Source organism: Ambystoma mexicanum, chromosome 7p (assembly GCF_040938575.1).
Source record: "Ambystoma mexicanum isolate Mex_15411 chromosome 7p, UKY_AmexF1_1, whole genome shotgun sequence".
Lineage (NCBI taxonomy): Eukaryota > Metazoa > Chordata > Amphibia > Caudata > Ambystomatidae > Ambystoma > Ambystoma mexicanum.
This window is the reverse complement of record NC_090939.1, coordinates 317,304,542-317,324,168: the sequence shown is the minus strand read 5'-3', so window position 1 is coordinate 317,324,168 and position 19,627 is coordinate 317,304,542. Positions and strand designations below refer to the sequence as shown.

At 43.1% G+C, this 19,627-nt stretch overlaps 1 protein-coding gene across 1 annotated transcript in view; it reads right to left on the bottom strand.

Annotated features, from left to right (window-relative positions):
• Window positions 1-13,357: 13,357 nt before the first annotated feature.
• Window positions 13,358-19,627, bottom strand: part of ADAMTS5 (ADAM metallopeptidase with thrombospondin type 1 motif 5) — a 90,659-nt gene continuing 84,389 nt past the window's right edge. Inside the window, exon 8 of the mRNA XM_069636372.1 lies at window positions 13,358-19,005. Coding sequence (XP_069492473.1) covers window positions 18,450-19,005 — 556 coding nt within the window. The 3' untranslated portion in view covers window positions 13,358-18,449. The remainder of the gene's footprint in view (window positions 19,006-19,627) is intronic.

The following is a 19,627-nucleotide window of genomic DNA, read 5'->3' as shown; positions in this document are numbered from 1 at the left end:
TACTAAGGGGTAACCGCATCGTAATCCCTCTCAGAATACAAGACAGGATAGTGGCCCTAGCGCATGAAGGACACCAAGGCCTGGCAAGGACAAAAGCCCGCATACGGCACAGGGTATGGTTTCCCCAGATCGAGGAACGGGTCGAGACACTCATCAGTACCTGCCTAGCCTGTCAGATAACGGGGGCCCCGCCAGAACTGGAACCAATTCTATCGGCGGCACGCGGCCGCTCTCAGTGGGAGGCCATCAGCATTGACTTCTACAAGCTACGGGAAGGCCTCCACCTTTTGGTAGCCGTTGATGACCACTCCCGATATCCGGAAGTTGAAATAGTCGAATCCACAGCAGCGGAAGTGGTCATTCCAGCCATAGAAAAAATGTTTGCAACTCACGGACTACCAACCTCCATCAAAAGTGACAATGGGCCACCGTTCACCGGGGAGGAATTCAAAAACTATCTGCAGGACCTTAATATAAAGTATCACCACATCATGCCGAGGTGGCCCCAGGCCAACGGGGACGCCAAACGCTTCATGAGAACCATTAACAAGGTGCTAAGGGTATCCAAGGCGAACGCCAGCCCATGGAAAGTCGACCTCTACCGGTTCCTCAGGAACTATCGGGTTACCCCACACAGCACATCCGGCATACCACCGGCGGATCTCATGTTCGGCACCGTCATCCGATCCTCGATTCCGCACCATCCAAGCAGGACCCCGGACGAGGTCAATGAAGGACGCACGTAAATGAGGAGAAGGAGTGCCAACGCCCATATGAGTGGCAAGAGGAGAGCGAGGCAGTCCGATCATCAGGTGGGGGACCAAGTCGTCATGCTACGAAACCCCACCAAATCAAAACTCGACACCAGATACGAGGAACTGCCATGGACCGTCAGCGATCGGCACGGAACCATGGTGACTGTGACCCAAGGACCCCGTCAAGGGACGAGGAACTCGTCGTGGTTCAAGGCGGTGCCTCGCAACCTGTGGACTGACAGTGAGTGCCACCTGGAAGACGAGGACGCTCAGCCCAGTGAAGACGAGCCTAGGTCCATCCCGGATGAGACAGGAGTGGTGGATGGAACCTGGGAACCGCTGGAGGCCCCCGGCCTCGAGGACCTGACCAGTGAAGGTGAGCCAGATCAGGAGCCGGGGGGGTACAGGCCCCGAGAAGGGCGGTACGGTCTGAGATCTGCCACGAGACCGCCGGCCAAGTTAAATGACTATGTGTGGTAGTGTAAGGTACCTGGACCACGGACACTAATGGCCGGGCAGTTATTGGTTAAGAGCGTGAACCGATGTTTGAACTCACAGTTGATGCAAGTTAGTGTTATGTTTGTTTGTTTTATAATAAAGGAGGAATGTTATGTTCCGCCCTGCGTCCCGCTACGCGGTGACGCAGGGCGTGCCTAATAAAAGCCCCGCCCCCGCACTCGGGAGGCAGTTCCGGGGCAGACCATCCACACGTGTGCGTGTGATTCATTGAAGCTCCCGCTGGAGCTGCGCCACAGGCCGTGCGGCCTAGCCTAACCCCGCCAGCCCTCGCACGCACGCCGAGGGCTGGAACATAACACTGAGTGTACCACTTATGATCTCATATATGGTGTAATCAGTTAGTGTCACTGGTGAAACATACTCATGCCTTATTTCAAGACATACCAACACAGATTCAATCTACCCTGCCATGTTCTTCGTTCGCACTTAATTTAAAGTAAAAACATCATTTCCAGCATTGTAAATAATGACTGAATAATTTCAGGAAATAGTTCATGCGTATCTGCACTTTCAGGTACATTAGAACAGCTAGCTGCAACTGTTGTCTCACATGAATCTTTGGACTAGAAGTTCCAATAGCACTAGCCAACATAATCAATGGTGAGGCACCATGGTCCCAAACATCCAGAGAGTGACATGCCTTAGTCCCCTGCACTCGAAATATTACAACAGTGTACAAAACAGTACTATTCACTCTTTACCTGATAGCCCTGTGCCCTCTAACTAGGTAACTGGAACTGTATTTCTGGTTGACTGACTTTTACAGGCACGTGCTATTATTGTTATCTTTTCACATGGTTAGTTTCTACACATTGCTTGGTTGAACTGGCAGTTTGTTGTGCTACGAAAAAGAAAGGGATTTAAGGGATGTTTACTCTTTTCCTTCTCATTTATGTTAGTTACCTTTCCCAGACTGCAGCAAAGTCATAGTTATACTACTCACAATGTATACTTTGTTGTTTACAATGCTCTAAAACCCCTTAATCCACTTTGTACGTGTGACAGCATTCATACAGAGCAACTTTCACCATATCCTAAAACCTCGAATTGCTACTTTAAGGAGACACAATACTAGATTGGGTGTCAAAGGGTATCGATTTAAGGAACAGCAGCGACTAAAGAAATGTACACACACCAACTGGTACCTGATTCCTTTTAAGCAGTCAATCCTTAAAAGACGCCATGCTGTTAAGCTGCACCTATAGTTCTGTGCCTGGCAATTATGTGATACATCAATGTGCAGAGTTTCCTTGTGCCAGTAAGGTAATGACAAACAGTATCTGGTGAGTTGTGGAATGATGTTCAGCAGTACAGGTGGTCACTTCACTGGTGGGCAGGCCTAACGGTGTCACTGGTACATATTCCAGTGTCCTGTCAGCTTCTTTGCCTCCGGTATGGTGTGTGCCCTCATATCTCTGAGCAAATATGTGGCAGTTGTTATTGTGTCTCTGCTATTGTCATTTGGTCCACTGGTGTACATGCATCTACCGGTGTGGCATTTGTCGTCTATATGCCACTCTGGTGCTACGCACATAAGCCACCATGCAACTGGAGAAGATTGTCGGTCAACACCTTGGTTAGTGGTCATCTGTTGGAAATCAGCCAAAATGACTGATACAAAATGACCAAATGAGTGATTTGGCAAAATTTCGGCCGTTCGAAAATTCCAAATGGCTGAAAAGTTCAACCAGATCACGCATTCGGTGCTGGGGGCTGCAGGGGTGTCGCCCGCACCCTTGCTCACTAAATTGTGAGCAGGGGTTGTGGGGGTGTCCTCTGTAAAAAATAAAAAGGAAAGGACCCTGCAGGGCTGGTTCCTGATCACGGAAGTGAAAGGGAACAGGTGTTGCAGGGACGCAGTGAGTCAGAAGCAAGGTAAGTAGGGGTGTGGGGGTGGGACTGTGTTGGGGGTATGTTGGGTGTGTGGGTGGGGGTGTGGGTCAAGTCAGAAATGTTCAGGGAAGAAAAGACCAAAAGTTATTTTGGAAAAATGTCTGGTCTGCAAGCTATCTCTCCTGGACTCTCCTGGGCTCTCTCTGACTGTGGCCACCATCTACAGGCCACCTGTCCAGGTTGCCCTCTTGCTCACAGAGTTGGCTGATCTCTCCTCTTCTCTTTGCCTCTACCTCCCAAATGTTCCTCCTCAGAGACCTCAACATCCACCTGAATGCTTCTAATCCCTCCTCTGGGCTCTTCCGCAACCTCTGCAACACTTTGTCTCTCTTCATTCTACCCCCTGGTCCAATACACTCTGCCAGACACACCATGGATGTTCTCATCTCCTCAGAAATCCCACATCTCTAACCCTCTCACCACTCCTCTCTCTTGGATTGGACTGACCATTTTGTTTCCCTCTCACCTGAAACTCTCTGTCCCCCAGGCAAAGCCCACCTCAGCACTGTCACCTACCTTCTTGGTCATTCAGCCCATGAGGCATGTGTCAGTGGATGCCTGTATCTCTGTGGTCTCTGCTCCTCCTACCCCTGAGGCATACTCACACTCTGACACAGCCCTCTCTAACCTGCATCTTTCTATCTCCAACACTCTGGACATCCTTGCCCCTGTCATGAGAATCCGTCTGAATGCTACCTCCAAGTGCAACTATTCGTATAACTATGACCTAAACGCAAGTGCAGGGTGGCTGATAGCAAGTAGAGGGCTTCATGTGCATCCTTTGACAAACTGGCCTGCCGCCTGCTCCAAAAGCAATACAGACTCTTTGTCCTGTCCAAGAAGAGAGTCCACATCCAAGCCTGTGTCTATGCGGCCTATAACAACACGGCCAAACTCTTTAAAATCTGCAAGGAGCTGGCCTGTACTCTTGCAGTCTCCCATGCCCTCTGTACGGCTCTGGCTTCTCACTTCACCATTAAAACTCAGGACATCCTGTCCTCCCCTTCCTCACCCTCTACCTCTCTTGGCCCCCCTCTGGCCGCCTCTCCCTCTCCTCCACCTTTCTCCTCTTTCTCTCTGACAACACCTGGCAATGTTTCTAGACAAGTTGTATATATGAAAGTGTTGTCCAAACAGGTGCTCTCCTGTTCCTCAAGAACCATCAAGGACAACATTGACACCCTCACTCCAGATGTGGCCAATTTCTGCAATTACTCTTTCACCACTGGATCTTTCCCCTCTCTCAAGCACTCCCTTGTGCACCCCTCCTTTAAAAGCCTTCTGCCGATCCTGCCTGTCCGGGAAACTATCACCCTTCCTCTATCACCCCTTTCCTGAGAAAACTCCAGGAAAAGCTGTCCATCGCCCAGCTTACTCTCCACACTGAATCTGTTGATTGCCTCCATGACAATCAGCCTGCTTCAGAGCAGTCAGAGGCACAGAAACTGCTCTCCTGAACACCCGTGAAGATCTGCTCTCTAATCTTGACTCTAGCCTTCCTTCTGTCCTCATCCTCCTTGACCCTTCCTCTGCTTTTGACATGGTCAATCACACCATCCTGACCCACCTGCAAGGCTAAGAACCTCAGGGTCATCTTTGACTCCACCCTTTCCTTCTCCGCCCACATCTCTGAGGTTTCTAAAAAGTCAAACTTCCTACTGCACCTCCTCAGAGGTACCCTGCCTTTCCTCTCCTTACCCCAGAAGCTCATGGTATCCCAAGCTCTGGTTTTCTCTAGGTTGGACTATTGTAACAGCCTCTTTCTAAATCTACCTGCCTCTACTCTCCGCCCTCTGCAACTAATCCAGAACAGGACTGCGAGACTTGTCCTTGACCTCAAGCCTTGGGATCGTATCTCTCAAGCTCTGAAATCTCTCCATTGGCTCCCAGTGGATGCAAGGATTAAATTCAAAACCCTCTGCATTGTCCACAAGGCTTTCTGGGGCCTGGATCCAACATACCTTCAGCTATCCCTCTGCAAATACCTCCCCTCTCAAGCTCTTTGCTTCTCTACTTCTAACTCCCTCAGGGTCAGTCGTTTTTCAAAGAAACGAGCTGCGGTTAAATCTCTGTCTTCGGCTGGGGCCTCCCTCTGGAACAGCCTCTCTGCCACTCTAAAACTTGAGGAGAACCATCTCTGGTTCCGGAAGCACCTCAAGACCTTCCTCTTTTCTTCTGCCTTCACTCCCCCTCTCCCCTGCTGATCTGTTCTCTTTTGGCACTGTGCACCTGGCCACCCTCTATCCTCCGGGCTCAGGTACCTGCTCACCCTGCCACCCTCCCGCACTGCCTCTGGGCCACCCCTTGCATTGGGGTTTGTATCTGTACCCATACAGCCCCACCTTTTTCTTCCTGCACTTATCAGACCTACCCTGTCTGCTGCCTTAAACCTAGCACTTGCAAATTGCTGGCTGCACTGCCACTGTTTGTTGCCTTTATTATTTATGTATTTATTATTATTCATCTGTTTCTCCTCTGCTTCACACTTTCCACTTCTCCCGCCTTCCATGCACTTTTCCCCTCCCACTCTCCCATGCGCTTGCACATTCTCAATGCCACTGGGCCTAGTAAGATCGCTGTTTTTTCTCCCCAGTTCTCCTCCCTTGCCTTGTCACGCTCTGAAACACTTGTGTACAAGCGCGATAGAAATAAAATATCAATAACAATATCAATCAACTCTGTGGGAACCTGGGTATCACAGATCAGGCCCTGGAGTGGCTGCACTCCATTCTCCTTCACCAACCCTGCCAGGTCCAACTTGTGTCCTTTCGCTCCACCACCTCTCTCTACATATGTGGTGCTACCCAGGGCTCTATCCTCTCACCATCAATGTCTACTTGGCCCCTTTGGCCCACCTAATCTCTACCTTCTCCTCTAACTTTCAGTGTTATGCAGATGTTACCCAGTTCTCTTTCAGGCTCTCATCATCCTCCTCTCCTCTCTCGCTCATTCATGATTGTCTATCTAGGATTCAAGAAAGTGCATCTTCTGCCTTAATGCCAGTAGAATGAAGATCCTTCTTATTGGGACCCGTTTTCCCACTTTTCCTCTCTCACTCTAGCCACCCTCCTTGGGCCCTCTTCCTTCGCCTTCCTGTGAGACAAAAAACCTTGGTGTCAGCTTCCACTCCACTCTCCTCTTTTCTCCTCACATCACAGACCTTGCCAAGAAGGCCCACTACCATCTGCACCTCCTCAGAGGAATTCTTCCTTTCCACACTTTCCCCCAGAAGCTTTCCTTCTCTGGAGCCCAGGTTCTTCTAAGCTGGACTATTACAACAGCCTCTTTCTCAATCTGCCTTCCTCTACTTTCTGCTCTCTGCAACTAATCCAGAACAGGACTCTTAGACTTATCCTTGGCCTCAAGCCCATGGACCATATCTCTTCAGCCCTGAAATCTCTGGTTGCAAGGATCAAGTTCAAGACCCTCTGCATCGTCCACAAAGTTTTCTGAGGCCGGGGTCCAGCATTAGATCCAACTCTCTCTTCCAAAATACCTTTCTTCTCGAGCCCTTCGCTGGGCTACGTCCAACGCTCTGAGGTTCAGACGCTTCTCCAGACAGAGAGTAGAGGGTGGATCTCTCTCTTCTCCAGGTGCCTCCCTCTGGAATGGCATCTCAAACTTGAGCCAGGACACCTAAAGTTCTGGAAGCAGCTCAAGACCTTCCCTTTTTCCTCTGCATTCTCTCTCCCTCCCCTGCTGACCTACCTGTCTGCTGTGCTGACTGGTTTCTTGGATACCCTCAGCGTCTCACTGGGTACCAGATTCCTCCATAATCATTCTCCCCTGTACTGCCTCTGGTCCACCACGCCCTTAGGGTATGTACTGTTCCCTCTACAGTCCCCTGCTTCCTTGCACTTACAAGAGCTGCGCTACCTTGACTGCACATACTCAGAGCAATGCTGCCCTGATTGCACTTGCCCCTTCCCTCTCCCTGGCACTTCCCCCTCTCCCTCACCCCTACACTTTGTGTTGTTGCACTTGCTTGCACAACCTGAATGACACATGGCCTACTAAGATCGTTTTTCTTGTCCTCCCTCTGTCTGCCCTCTCTTGTCTTGTTGCACCAAGGAACACTTGGGTACAGGCACGTTATACATTACATATATCATATCATATCACATGGCCACCCACTTTGTTTGACCTTTTGAGGACAACTGTGTTGTAATGATATTCAGCTCGCAAGGAGGAGATGATCTTTGGACTGTTGAACAGATTGCAGCTGGATCCCAGAGTTGTGCCCCTTCCAACCCTCGTTTTGCTTGCACATGTAACTGGAGACTGGGGGTCCAGAGGCTCAGCATGTGGGCTACACATGCCTGACTTCAGAGTGCCACACTGTTGGCAACTCTCCCAGTAAGCCACTCCTCTGAGGGCTAAAATAGAAATTTTGGGGAGAGTTGCATCTTGGCTGACTCTACACTAGAGATACAGGAATTATAGCCTAGTACTTACCCGAGGGATTCAACCCTGCACACATGAATCCAATCAGCCTCCCTGATGATTACTGAGGCATGAAAGCACACTAAGGAGAGAAGGCTTTAGACTGTTGAGCAGACTGCAGCTGGGACTCAGATTTGAGCCCCTGAAACTCCTCGTTTTGCTTGCATATGGCACTAGAATACTTGCTTGCATATGGCAGTAGCCACTAGAATACCCAACCGATTTAACCCTAGTAAACTTCCGCAACCAGACAGCCAAAACTAGAAAACTAGAGACAGTGACTGAACTACCCTAGGGATATCACCTGAATAGACCACCCCAACAGACATAGCCCAAGCGTGTATCGGACAATCCTCCACACCCAGTCCAACACCACAAGACAGCCGAACCATAAGCACAAAGATGAGGTCTGAAACAACAAACCGAAAAAAACCGACCAACAAATGCTCAAAACTCAAAATGCAGTGAAACGGGCTGGACCAAAGGAAAGACAAAGAGCAGGAAGAACAAACCCAACTGAACATAACCGAAGACTCACAACTGCAGAACACACTCCCACAAACAAGAACGATAACAGAACCAGCACCGAGAGAAGAGAGAAATCCCTATACCTAACTCCATACCTATCAAATAACCACCCATCGGAACAAACCAACCCAATGTGCAAATCAACAACAAACAACAACCGAACACAACCACGCAGAAGAAGAACGGACAAAGCTAGGGAAAACAAGAACATAATCAACGCCCTAACCCCTTACATCACCAAAATAAGAGGACCCTCCACTCGACAGCCACAAACCTTAGAAGAGGAGCCAGATGAAAACAAAAACTCAAGACTGAACTTAGAAGAGCTGTTTGGCGACACAGACACAACTGTACCAACACCTCAACTAGACACAGACTTGGAAGGAAACCTTAACACCAATCAGAAGACAAGGCCGATAATAAAGAACAAACTAAACTATACCTTTAAAATCCACTGCAACCTAATAAATGCAAGATCCATGTCAAAACACTCAACAGAGATCTTCGACCTCCTCTGTGACAACAGCATCGACATCCTATTCATTACAGAAACATGGCTGGGTGACAACTACAAAATCACACTCCAAAGCTGCCTCCCCACCAACTTCAAATGCCTTCAGTTAAACAGGAAAAACAAAAAAGGAGGAGGCCTCGCAATACCATTCAAGGAACACCTGAAAGACAAAAACAGATGAACCCCTTCACATCATGAAGAGCAAATCCATGGTGCTACAACGATCAGTGAATCAGAAAACAAACATTACATTCATGTAGGTATACAGACCTCCGACATACCATGCAACCTTCGTCGACAACTTAATAGAAGCCATCACCAATTTAGCCATTGATCACAAACACCTAATAATCCTGGGGGACTTCAACATTTGGTTTGAAGAAAAACAGGCTAACCCTCAAAACTCACTAATTGGACAGCTAACACCATGAAACTACAACAATTGGTCAAAGGGACAACATACTCGGCAGGACACACCCTTGACGCGATCTTCGCCAAGAAAAACCTTATAACCTCAGCACCACCGATACAAATGCTCTGGAGCGACCAAGTCATAATTCCATTTCTGATCACGCTACCAACTCAAGTCAGCGTACAGCCCCTCAAGATCCCAAACACCACAAAAAGAAACTGGAAAACTATCAAAATAAGCAACCCAATAGAACAACTGGAAACCACCAGACCTTCAACAGCAGAACTGGAGAAGGCAGGCCTAGACAGGAAAGCAGAGCTGCTCCACAAATGGATTGCTGAGACAATCGAAAACATCACCCCGGAAAAACCATTCACTCCCTCAAGAAAAGGAGCAATGGCAAAATGGTTCACCGTACTACCAAGCACCATGAAAAAGTACAACAAGAAGCTGGAATTGGAATGGAAGAAAGAATACAACCAAGATAAGAAAACCCAGTTCCAGAAATAAAATCTGATCATATAAGAAGGTAATTCAAAAGGCAAAGAGAAGGCATTATGATGACAGAATCACCAATGCCACCAACACACAAAAATAAATGTTCAACTTCCTAAAAGAAATAAGAAACACACTGGGTTGTGAAAACACTCCAATACCCTCACAGAAACCATGCAATGACTTGGCGGACCATTTCAAAAACAAAATCAACGACATCTGACAAATCATACAAAACAGACCACCAACCCTAACACTCAACCAACCAGACCTGACGAGGAGCCACAACACAAACACCAAAACTTCCCGAAATATCAGTAGAGAAATTCATCAAGCTGGTAAAACACAGCAAGAAAGCAGGATCACCCATGGATTGCTGTCCCCCTGACATCTACAAATAAATCCTTGCACAAGGAACGCCATCAGAATATTACAGAAACTTCTTAAATCTGTCGCTAACAACAGAGACAGTACCACGATCCTTCAAATCAGCATATATCAAATCACTTTTAAAAAACACAACTGAGATGTGGACAATCTCTCGAACTACTGACCGATTTCAAACATTTCCTACCCAGCAAAACTCCTAGAAACATACGTATACATATTAACCCAAGAAAATGTAGAAAAAACCCACTTGTTAGACCAAGCACAAGTCGGCTTCAGACCCGCGAGAGGAACAGAATCGGCACTACTATCCATGTGGGACGACCTAAAAACAAACGCAGACTCCAACACAACCTTGGCTCTAATTCTGCTCGACCTCTCCACAGCCTTCGACACAGTAAGCCATGACACCCTGATCAAAATATTGGAAGATATAGGTATAACTACTGGATTAAATCATTCCTAGCAGACAAAACAGAAACCGTATGGATAAAACATTTCAAATATACTCCTTGAGTTAACGACTGTGGAGTACCACAAGGATCCTCATTATCACCACTTTACTTCAACCTCTACCAGACTCCAGTAATCAGGATCATAGAAAATACAACATTACATGCTACAACTACGCAAATGACACTCAAATCATCTACAAAATTGAAAATTCTCAAGCTGATCACTCAACCCTGATAGAATGTCTAAAATAAAATCTTTGACTGGATGAATGCCAGCAACTTGAAAATCAACCCAGGAAAGACAGAAATCATGATTATATCCAAAAACCAAGAGAACAACTACATTCCCTGACCTACAGAAATGGGAACCGCGCCCAGACCAGCTAAGGTAGTAAAACACCTCTGAGTCCTAATGGACAATGCCCTAACCTTAGAACCACAATTAAATGCAATAACTAAGAAATGTTTCGTCCTTCTTCACACAAGACAAATCTTACCTTTCTTCTCCTTCACCTACAAAACACTGACAATCATCGCCCTCATCATGTAAAGAATCGACTACGCAAACAGCCTCTACCTCGGGATGCCGGAATACTTCCTGAAATAATTACAATGCATCCAAAATGCAGCAGCCAGACTCCTCCTCAAACCATCCAGAGGAGACCACATTACCCCAGCACTAAAAATACTACACTGGCTCCCAATTAAGCATCTTATCACATTCAAAACAATGTGCATAACACAGAGCGCAATCAGTGGACAGGCAGCAGAATTCCTACTAAAGAAAATAACAATCTAATAGCCAACGAGACTCCTCAGATCAAGCAATTAAATTGCCTGGAATCAAAACCATACGTCAAGAAAAGACTTGGGGGATCCTCTTTCTCACATCTAGCCACAAAATCCTGGAACATCCTCCCAAAAGAAATAAGAAACACCAAAGACCACCTAAAATTTTGAAAACTTCTAAAAAGCTGGCTCTTCAAAACTACGGAACAAAATTGAAACAACCAAAAACAATTAAACAGGAAACACAAAGAACAGACTAACAGAATATAAGATAGCACAAACTACACCCAGGACTGACTAAGGGAAATGCCTACAAGAACGAGAGATAACGCTAGGTGGAATAGAACACAAGCGACTACCCCATGAGGATAAAAATTAGCGTACATGTCCAACACTACCAACAACCTTACCCACTCAGAAAGGGCCTAGGGTATGGACGTAGCTCACAGGTAATAAATCCAAAACCAAGTTACAGGAAAGACAAACTGGGATAAAATTGCTGGCCTATCACAAAGATGGAAACACGAATGTAGCTAGCTTAGCATAACGACTGAGAGATGAGACAGCGTTACAATGCTGAAACTTAATTTCTGAAAGGAAACAACCTTCTTTAAATCATGAAGGAGACACAATAGAAATACGCATCTGTCCTAACAACAAGGATACTAACCAACACCAAAAAACTACTAAAAAGCTCACCAGTCCTCAAACACCTCTCACACTCCAACCAAACACAAACACACCTCTTAAAGCCGCAGCAAACCACACACACTTCACCACACCGCAACAACAACCACACCACACAGACCCCCAAACAACAGCACACGACGGACTCAGAACCGAATAACACAACAAAATGCTCGGTGAACAGTGTTAACCGAACTGAAGCTGCCAACAGTACTTCACAGCTCCCTTGCTCTTCTCCAAACGTTGTCCTGCTAACAAGCCTAACACCCGCCCCCTTTGTTTTCAGATCCGCCAGAGCGCCAGGGGACCACTCCGGCAGTGATAGTACATGGTACAAATATCCTTTAACATTAACATTAACATATATTCTGGTATGCTGAAATACATATGTATGGACATTCATTTTTCTTAAAATTAATAGACGATTTTAGATTATTATTTTTACAGGTGAAACATGTGGGATTACTCCTGAAGAAGGATCTATGATCCAAAATGCATAGAGGCCAAGGTTCTGATTTACAAAGCATTTTTCAATGGGATCGCACCACTGTAAAATAATTTTGTAAATCATGCCCTAAGTCTTAGGATTTTACATCTGATTAAAATTAGTTTTCCCAGGACAGCTGGATAGCTCTGTGGCAACGCGTGGGTCTTGGAAGCAAGACCACACTGAGCAAACTTCCCAGATCTGCTCTTGGAAAAAAAAGAATGAGCACATTATAAATAACCTGCCCTTCCTGAATGAAACTAGCACCTAGAGACCTATGGGTTATGATCGCTGCAAATAAATGCAAATACAAACATCATTCATTTTATAGGATACATTCCTTCATCTAATTGTATGTAACTAGGCATGATTTGTATGTAAACATGAAATATTATGTTATTTTTTAGATGTTACTTATGAATAAATGATTTACTTTGTATTACTGCTATGTTATGTTACTATCTGGTGAACAATAAATATGTACTGTCTTTTATGATCTATATGTGCTTAAAAATGTTTTCATAACTTTTTGTAAAATAATGTTTTTTTTGTTAATATACATTTTTGAGTAGTCCTACATATAAACACCACACCATAAGAGAGTGCAGAGGATATGGCATTGAAGACGTTTTTCCAAGGGGAGGCAACATGTACTGCACAATACAATTTATTCTACAATATTTAGGTATACACCATCAATGCAGAATCACTTTCACAGATAATCAATTCTGGGTTGTTTCAAAGACATACTTCTAGCGATTAAATTCTACATTTCTGAAATGGACTTTAGTAGCCTTGGTCTTGTAGTGTCTTTCAGACGGGGTGGAAAGGTGTTCGACTTTGCTCAATGCCATTCTTTTGCCATTACAGACCATGCATACCTTTGTCTCTGCAAGTATTAAACCAATCAATCTTGAACTCAAGATGCATGACAGTCTTAGCTGCCATTGGAACACCTTGACAAAAAAGCCCAAAACATATAAACCACAAGACTTTAATAAGGATATAATTTTTTTTTATTTCTTTCACTGAAACCACATAATCAAGTGCTTATGAATACAATTTGTAAATTATACATATGTGATAGATTTATGAAACAAAATATTGCTTTTAATGACTTCTGTTACAGTGATGTTACAGTACAGTTCTCCCTCAACTTCATTTCTAGTAGATCCAGTCCTGGTAACAGAATATTTAATTGCCTAAATTCTTGCATACATAAATACATTGGTAGGCATGTCAGTGCTCTAAGGTCGCCAGACCAAATCATTTATCTAAAACAGACATAACAAAAAAAAGTTTTGACTTCAATGTACATTGTACTCATTGGATTGTTTTTGCTGCAAAGTAGGCTGTCAACAATTTACAGACCTGTTTTGGAGTTAAGGGAAGGGTACAGGTAAATAGTGTTGAATGCATTTTTTACTAGTTAAATGGGGAACAATATTATCCATGTTTATATTTTCAGGTTATACACACATACATAAACAGCCTACATCCTCCCGCCCCCCCCGCACACACACACACCTTCTCTGCGTATAGCATTACTTTTCTGTTTCACATAGTTTTTTTTTAATTCTGGTAAATTCACCTAATGGAAGTAACAAGAGATGTCTCGTCATATCTCTGATGAGACTGACACTATATTTCAAAGATCATTGAACATTCCGGCTGCGTCATTTTTAACAAACGTTTATTGAACTCACAAACTCCTTTTGCTGTTACATTCAGCTATTGTACAGTATGTACACATTGTGATTAGGATGGTAACATTTAAAACGTTAATAATAATAAAATATATTGCTATACAGACAAAAACCATACAAGCTGCATTTGTATAGTATGAACAATAACAAGAGACAAGATTTTGTCCATAAAATTGTCAAATGAAGTGTAATATTGAGCAGCTGTGCCATATGGAACATTAAATGATCAGTAATGACAGCCCTTTCCTTAGTTTCCCATTCGGCTTTCTATTTTATCAATGTTGATTGGTCTCACGTATAATCCTGTTTAAATTTAGCTTCAGCTTGTGACAGTGGGCTGCAACAATAGACATTAATGGGCAGCGAAAGCAGAGTAGCCATACATGTAATACAAATGTTCGGCATTAAAATTAGAAGTACGTCATATCAGTCCTACTTACCAAGCTCTACAGGTAACATCACCACCTTCGCAATGTCTATTATTCATTTGCTCACAAAATGATTTACAAATGACAAGGTTATGTAAGAATTTAGACAAACTCACATTACACCGAATGCTTTGCTAGGTCTTATTCTTCTTGCAGCCTTTCTTCATCATTAGCCACTGTTACTTTAGTAATCAAGTTTAAGGTTTAGGGTGAAATCCATTCCCACCGTGAACTTTCATTGGAAATTGAACCAAATAATAACACGTTAAGATCATGACTGAATGCTGAAATCTCCCAGTGCTACAAATGAATGCAAGTAAATTAATATGCTATCACTTGCTCAGCCAAGTGTAATAACATTAGTAACAAACCGAATCTTGCATGGTATGGTACATTTGACAGAAGTGCCACCCATACACATGCATGTTGAATTTATTTGCCATCTGTACAACATTGCTATTTCTTTTTCCTTGTACAGTCCAGGTACCCTATCCCATAGTTTGTTAAATGGAGCAACATATCCATCTACAAAAAAAGAACTAAAGGAAATGCTTCAATTAATAATTTAGACTTGTATGCCAACAGTGCTTAATGTTGTTCATGCTTTAATAATGCTCCTGAAACATTTCATTATAGCCTCTTATACTATATTGAGCTATTATAAGCGCCATTATCAGAGCCAAATGCTAGTTAACTAAAGGTGTTTCACATTTGGCAGCCGGATGCAATGTGTAGTGCCCTAAATGGTCCAATGAAGGTAACAAAAAATAACTTCGACAATCGGGTGAGAATTGGCCCCTAGGACACATAAAGTATCTCATTCAGTTGCAGTGTTCTAGTCAATTCCGTTGTGCAGTTCACAACTAAACCTTTAGTATTGAACATTCTTAATGTGTTGGTGACAGGATTCCCTTGAGTATGTATGACAGAACAAATTCCATCCTTATCCCCGGTTTGATACAATACAATGCCCTTTTTATGTTCTATTTTACTGTCATGCATGCTGTGGGTTCTCTGATTGTGTGGCTTTCAATGACACATTTGAAGTGCGGTAAATGTGGCAAACGACCTAGAGCACGACATGCAGTACATGTCTAAAATAAATGTACAACGTCCTTGGGAATGAGAGAAATGCAAGAACCATAACACGCATATATACAGGATGTATTTACACAAACATAGATATCTATCTATTTCAAACAGAAAGCGTTCTGTAAAAAATATACAAAGGCAGCCAGTGCTGTACAATTTGTAAACTCACAAGGTGTTTTTTCCACATAAACAAGAAGCATAAATTAAAAAACATGATGATAGCAAAATATTTTAAATATAGATACATTTGCCCAACTGGTGTTTTTGATAAATAAGAATAAATAAATGTATTACATCTGTTCAAATGCCAGTTGTACAAAAATAAATTATTTTCTTCAGTGCTGACTTGCTTATCTTACTTTTGTGATTAACTCACAACTTTTATTTTTTACTCTGAATGGGCTACGACTGGTTCCACTTGAAGGCAGACAACTTCAGTATATTGAATGCAATCAGGCAAAAAGCTGAAGACACTATTTGTGAGCTTACTGCACTTTCTGTGATTTGCATCGGAATGTGCCATACCCTGTTGGTACCAAAGGGTTTATTAGTGGTTTCGTCTGCTAGTATTCAATTACAAAGCAGGTTAATCTCCCTCCCCCTTTATCTCCAACAATATGTTGATTTCATTCTTCTCTGCTGTTCATCTAACTAACATAATATGATGCACATTATATATGTAAGTACTTCCCCTGAATCTATTATTCTACCATTCTGGAATCTGTAGACTGGATGTGCTCCGCTCTGAGACTCACATGGAACTTGATGATGGTTCCACCTCAGTCATGGGATAGGTTACCTTCATCAGTTATAAAAACTTAATTATTAGCTGGCATTTCTTTCAGTAATATTAACATTAACTCTTTCCCAGACAAATGTGCAATCAAGAGCACACAGGTATCACTATTAGTATGCACTGGCTGCCACTTCTGGTCTCAGGGAACACTACAGTCTACGTGGGTATGTTTCATTATTTGCAAATGAGATGAATTTATGAATCAGCCCGTTAACAACTTATCAAAGAAGGAGCTGACTGAATGCTACATTTTGAAAACAGGTCAAAAATGTAAGTAATCTCAGTATTAAAAATATGAATGGCCAGAGATGAGATCGTGTGTAGGGAAACACGTATCTGCATTGGAGTAATTTTAAATTCAATAGGCCATCTTCTGATTGTCAAAGATCCATTTTATTAAACATAATCTAGCTACTGTTTGATATTATAATGAAACCTCTTTATATGGCTGGGGATAACTACATTTAGTCAAAGTTGAATACATATTTGACAGAATGGGAATACATAATATAAATCATTATTATTTGAATAAAATGATTAATATCAATCAATGAAGTATTTTAAAGACAACCCAACTGTTTTTCATACTAGTCAACATTAGTATGGAGCACCAAGGGGAATTAAGAACCATTGAGGGTTCTGTAGTGACAATGTATACAAAATGCTTGCACAGTAGCTAATAAGGGCACTTTTTCTGTGCTTATAAACAGTACCAATGTCTATAACCTCCTGAGAATCATGCAGTTTTTATCTGCATGGAACTACTAAGAAAAGCTTTTCAATTATTTACAAACAGTTTATGAACATTTTGATCTAAATGTGTAATTTCAATCTATTTACTTTGCCAAAAAGGTAACTTTTTGGGGAGTAGTAGGTTACTGTAAACCAGTAGCACTTGGGTGAGTTGCTTAAAACAAAAAAAGAATGTTGTCTATGTGGAAACACTCTTATGATGTTGTTTCTAAGTACCACACCCTGGTGTAATTTTCCTTTCTGATAAACAATCCTTCTATTTGGAAAAGGGACAATAAAAATAACAGCTTTGGCAGCTTTACAGCAAACACAAATAACATATAAAATTACAAAACTGTCTCTGGTAAAACTGATACCAGGGTTACGCATTCTAGACAAAAACCTGTACACAGCTTGCTGTTGTCTATGACACTTTAGGAGGTGCTTGATATCTATAAGCAAAGGGTTGAAAACGTCTAAGCCTGAAGCCAGTGAGATGAGAAACCAGGGATAAAAGCTGAGAAATGTCTTAATCGGATGATAGGTGGTCATTTTAAACATGACCATCTGGCTCAAAATATTGACTACTAAAATCTATGACTCTTAAAAAACACAGTCTCTTTACTACACTATATGCTCAAGGTAGATGTTTTCTTCTCTGAGATATTTTTGGCAGAAAGGCATCTATTTTTATTTTTTAAAATGTAATTACTCCACAAGTATGTTCCAAGGAGGAAAAGATGTCTCCTGTTGTCAGAAAATAAAGGATTACAAAATGTAAAAATCGCAGCAAGCTCTTTGTTTTCCAGTAAGCATCTACAGCCATTCCTGGAAAAAAAGTCTACTGAGAGTATTAATGGCTGTAGAGATACTTTGGTCAATACATTGCTTATATAAATGTGATGCTCTAAACAGAAGTGAGGGGTATAAAGTGACATACCAAAGGGCAAGTATTTACAAAATGTAAAAATACATGCTACTGCGTTTGACGGGTCCATAGGATTTTTGAGAAAGCCATCTCGCCGCATTGGAGGTAGGTGATAATGGGGAGATGCAACTCAAGATCTTCAGATTTCACATCATTCTTCCTCTGTTAACACATTCTGTTCTGTAGCAGTTTCTTCTGCTCTCAGACATACCAGAATCGACCCACGTGTGATGTCTAGTAGTGCGCACATAGTCATTTGGCCCAGATTGGCAGCATCTGCCCTTAGTTAGCTTCTGTGGATTGCTACAACGTAGCCGTAGTCCTGGCGATATGGATATGCCCATTAACCATATGTCAATCATGACCTAAGCGGACATTTCTGTTGAAAATCTGCAGCCACAATTTAGCATTTCTTTAGCGAACACTGTTTGAATGCTGATGGCCTCTGAGAAAGAAGGCATCCTTTAGCTATCTTACCGAGTCCATCTTGGCATTGAACAGTCCGAGTGTGCCAGCCTGTGTCACAGGTTCTAGAACAGGACAGCCATGGCCCCGTCACCCATGCCGGTTGAGTGATCTGAGGCACTAGTTTGTTGCTGATGCTGTTTGATGATGGAAGTTGTTTCTTTGGAATGAAATAACTGTAATGTACTTCTACAGGTTTACTTGCATCGGTGGCCAGAATCTGTACTATCAGAATCTCCTTTGTGGCAGCATGGCCCATCGTGTGAAATGAGTCGTCCCTGTGGCTCCAGCCACTATAGTTCATGACACTTCCATTAAGATCAATGATAGCCTCTGACGTGCTAATCAGGTATTTTCCATTGATTAAGTACTCTCCAGATTTCTTCTTTAGGGCTAGGTAAGCTGTGAATGTTTTCTGGTCTTTCGCCTTCATCTGTCTGACTTTGATATGAGTTGCCCCTTCCGGTATCTTCACTATGTCCGTGTAGCCCTTGCTGCAAACGAAACACAGACACATATACATGTCAGCACTGTTCTATTTACTCTTCATGCACAGACACTGCAGTAATCATAACAACGGAAGAGCTACATTGTGTGCAAAAGCATTGAATATGCCTTAATGTTTATTAGGCACAATCTCTGATGGTTGGTGCACTATATATATTTGGGACCAGAAACTCAACATTTTACAAGGATCATACCAGCAGAAATGGCTTATAGAACGTTAAAATGCATTTAAATGCTTCACAAGGCAGGTGTGTTTATCAGACTGAAAGCTGCATACAACTTATTCTAGAGACTAGCAACCCTTCATCACTCTTTGTGTGTTTGTAACTATTACCTTGGGCTAACAGCTGGACAGTGAGCAACAGTATTGGCAGTGTGGGGCAAAGGAGTGTTGACACCCTTTACTGAAAGAGCCAAAGTTTTTTTTTTTTTTTAATAAAAGAAAATTGTGCCACGATTACATAGAATAGCACACATTTCAGGTGCCACCCGGGATACTTGCCTAGAACCCTTAAGCAAGTGACATGCTCACTCAGCTTATGATACAGTGTTTCTGGGCAGACATCCCATAGTAGAACCCGGAATATAAGATTTTAGGAATTCTGCACG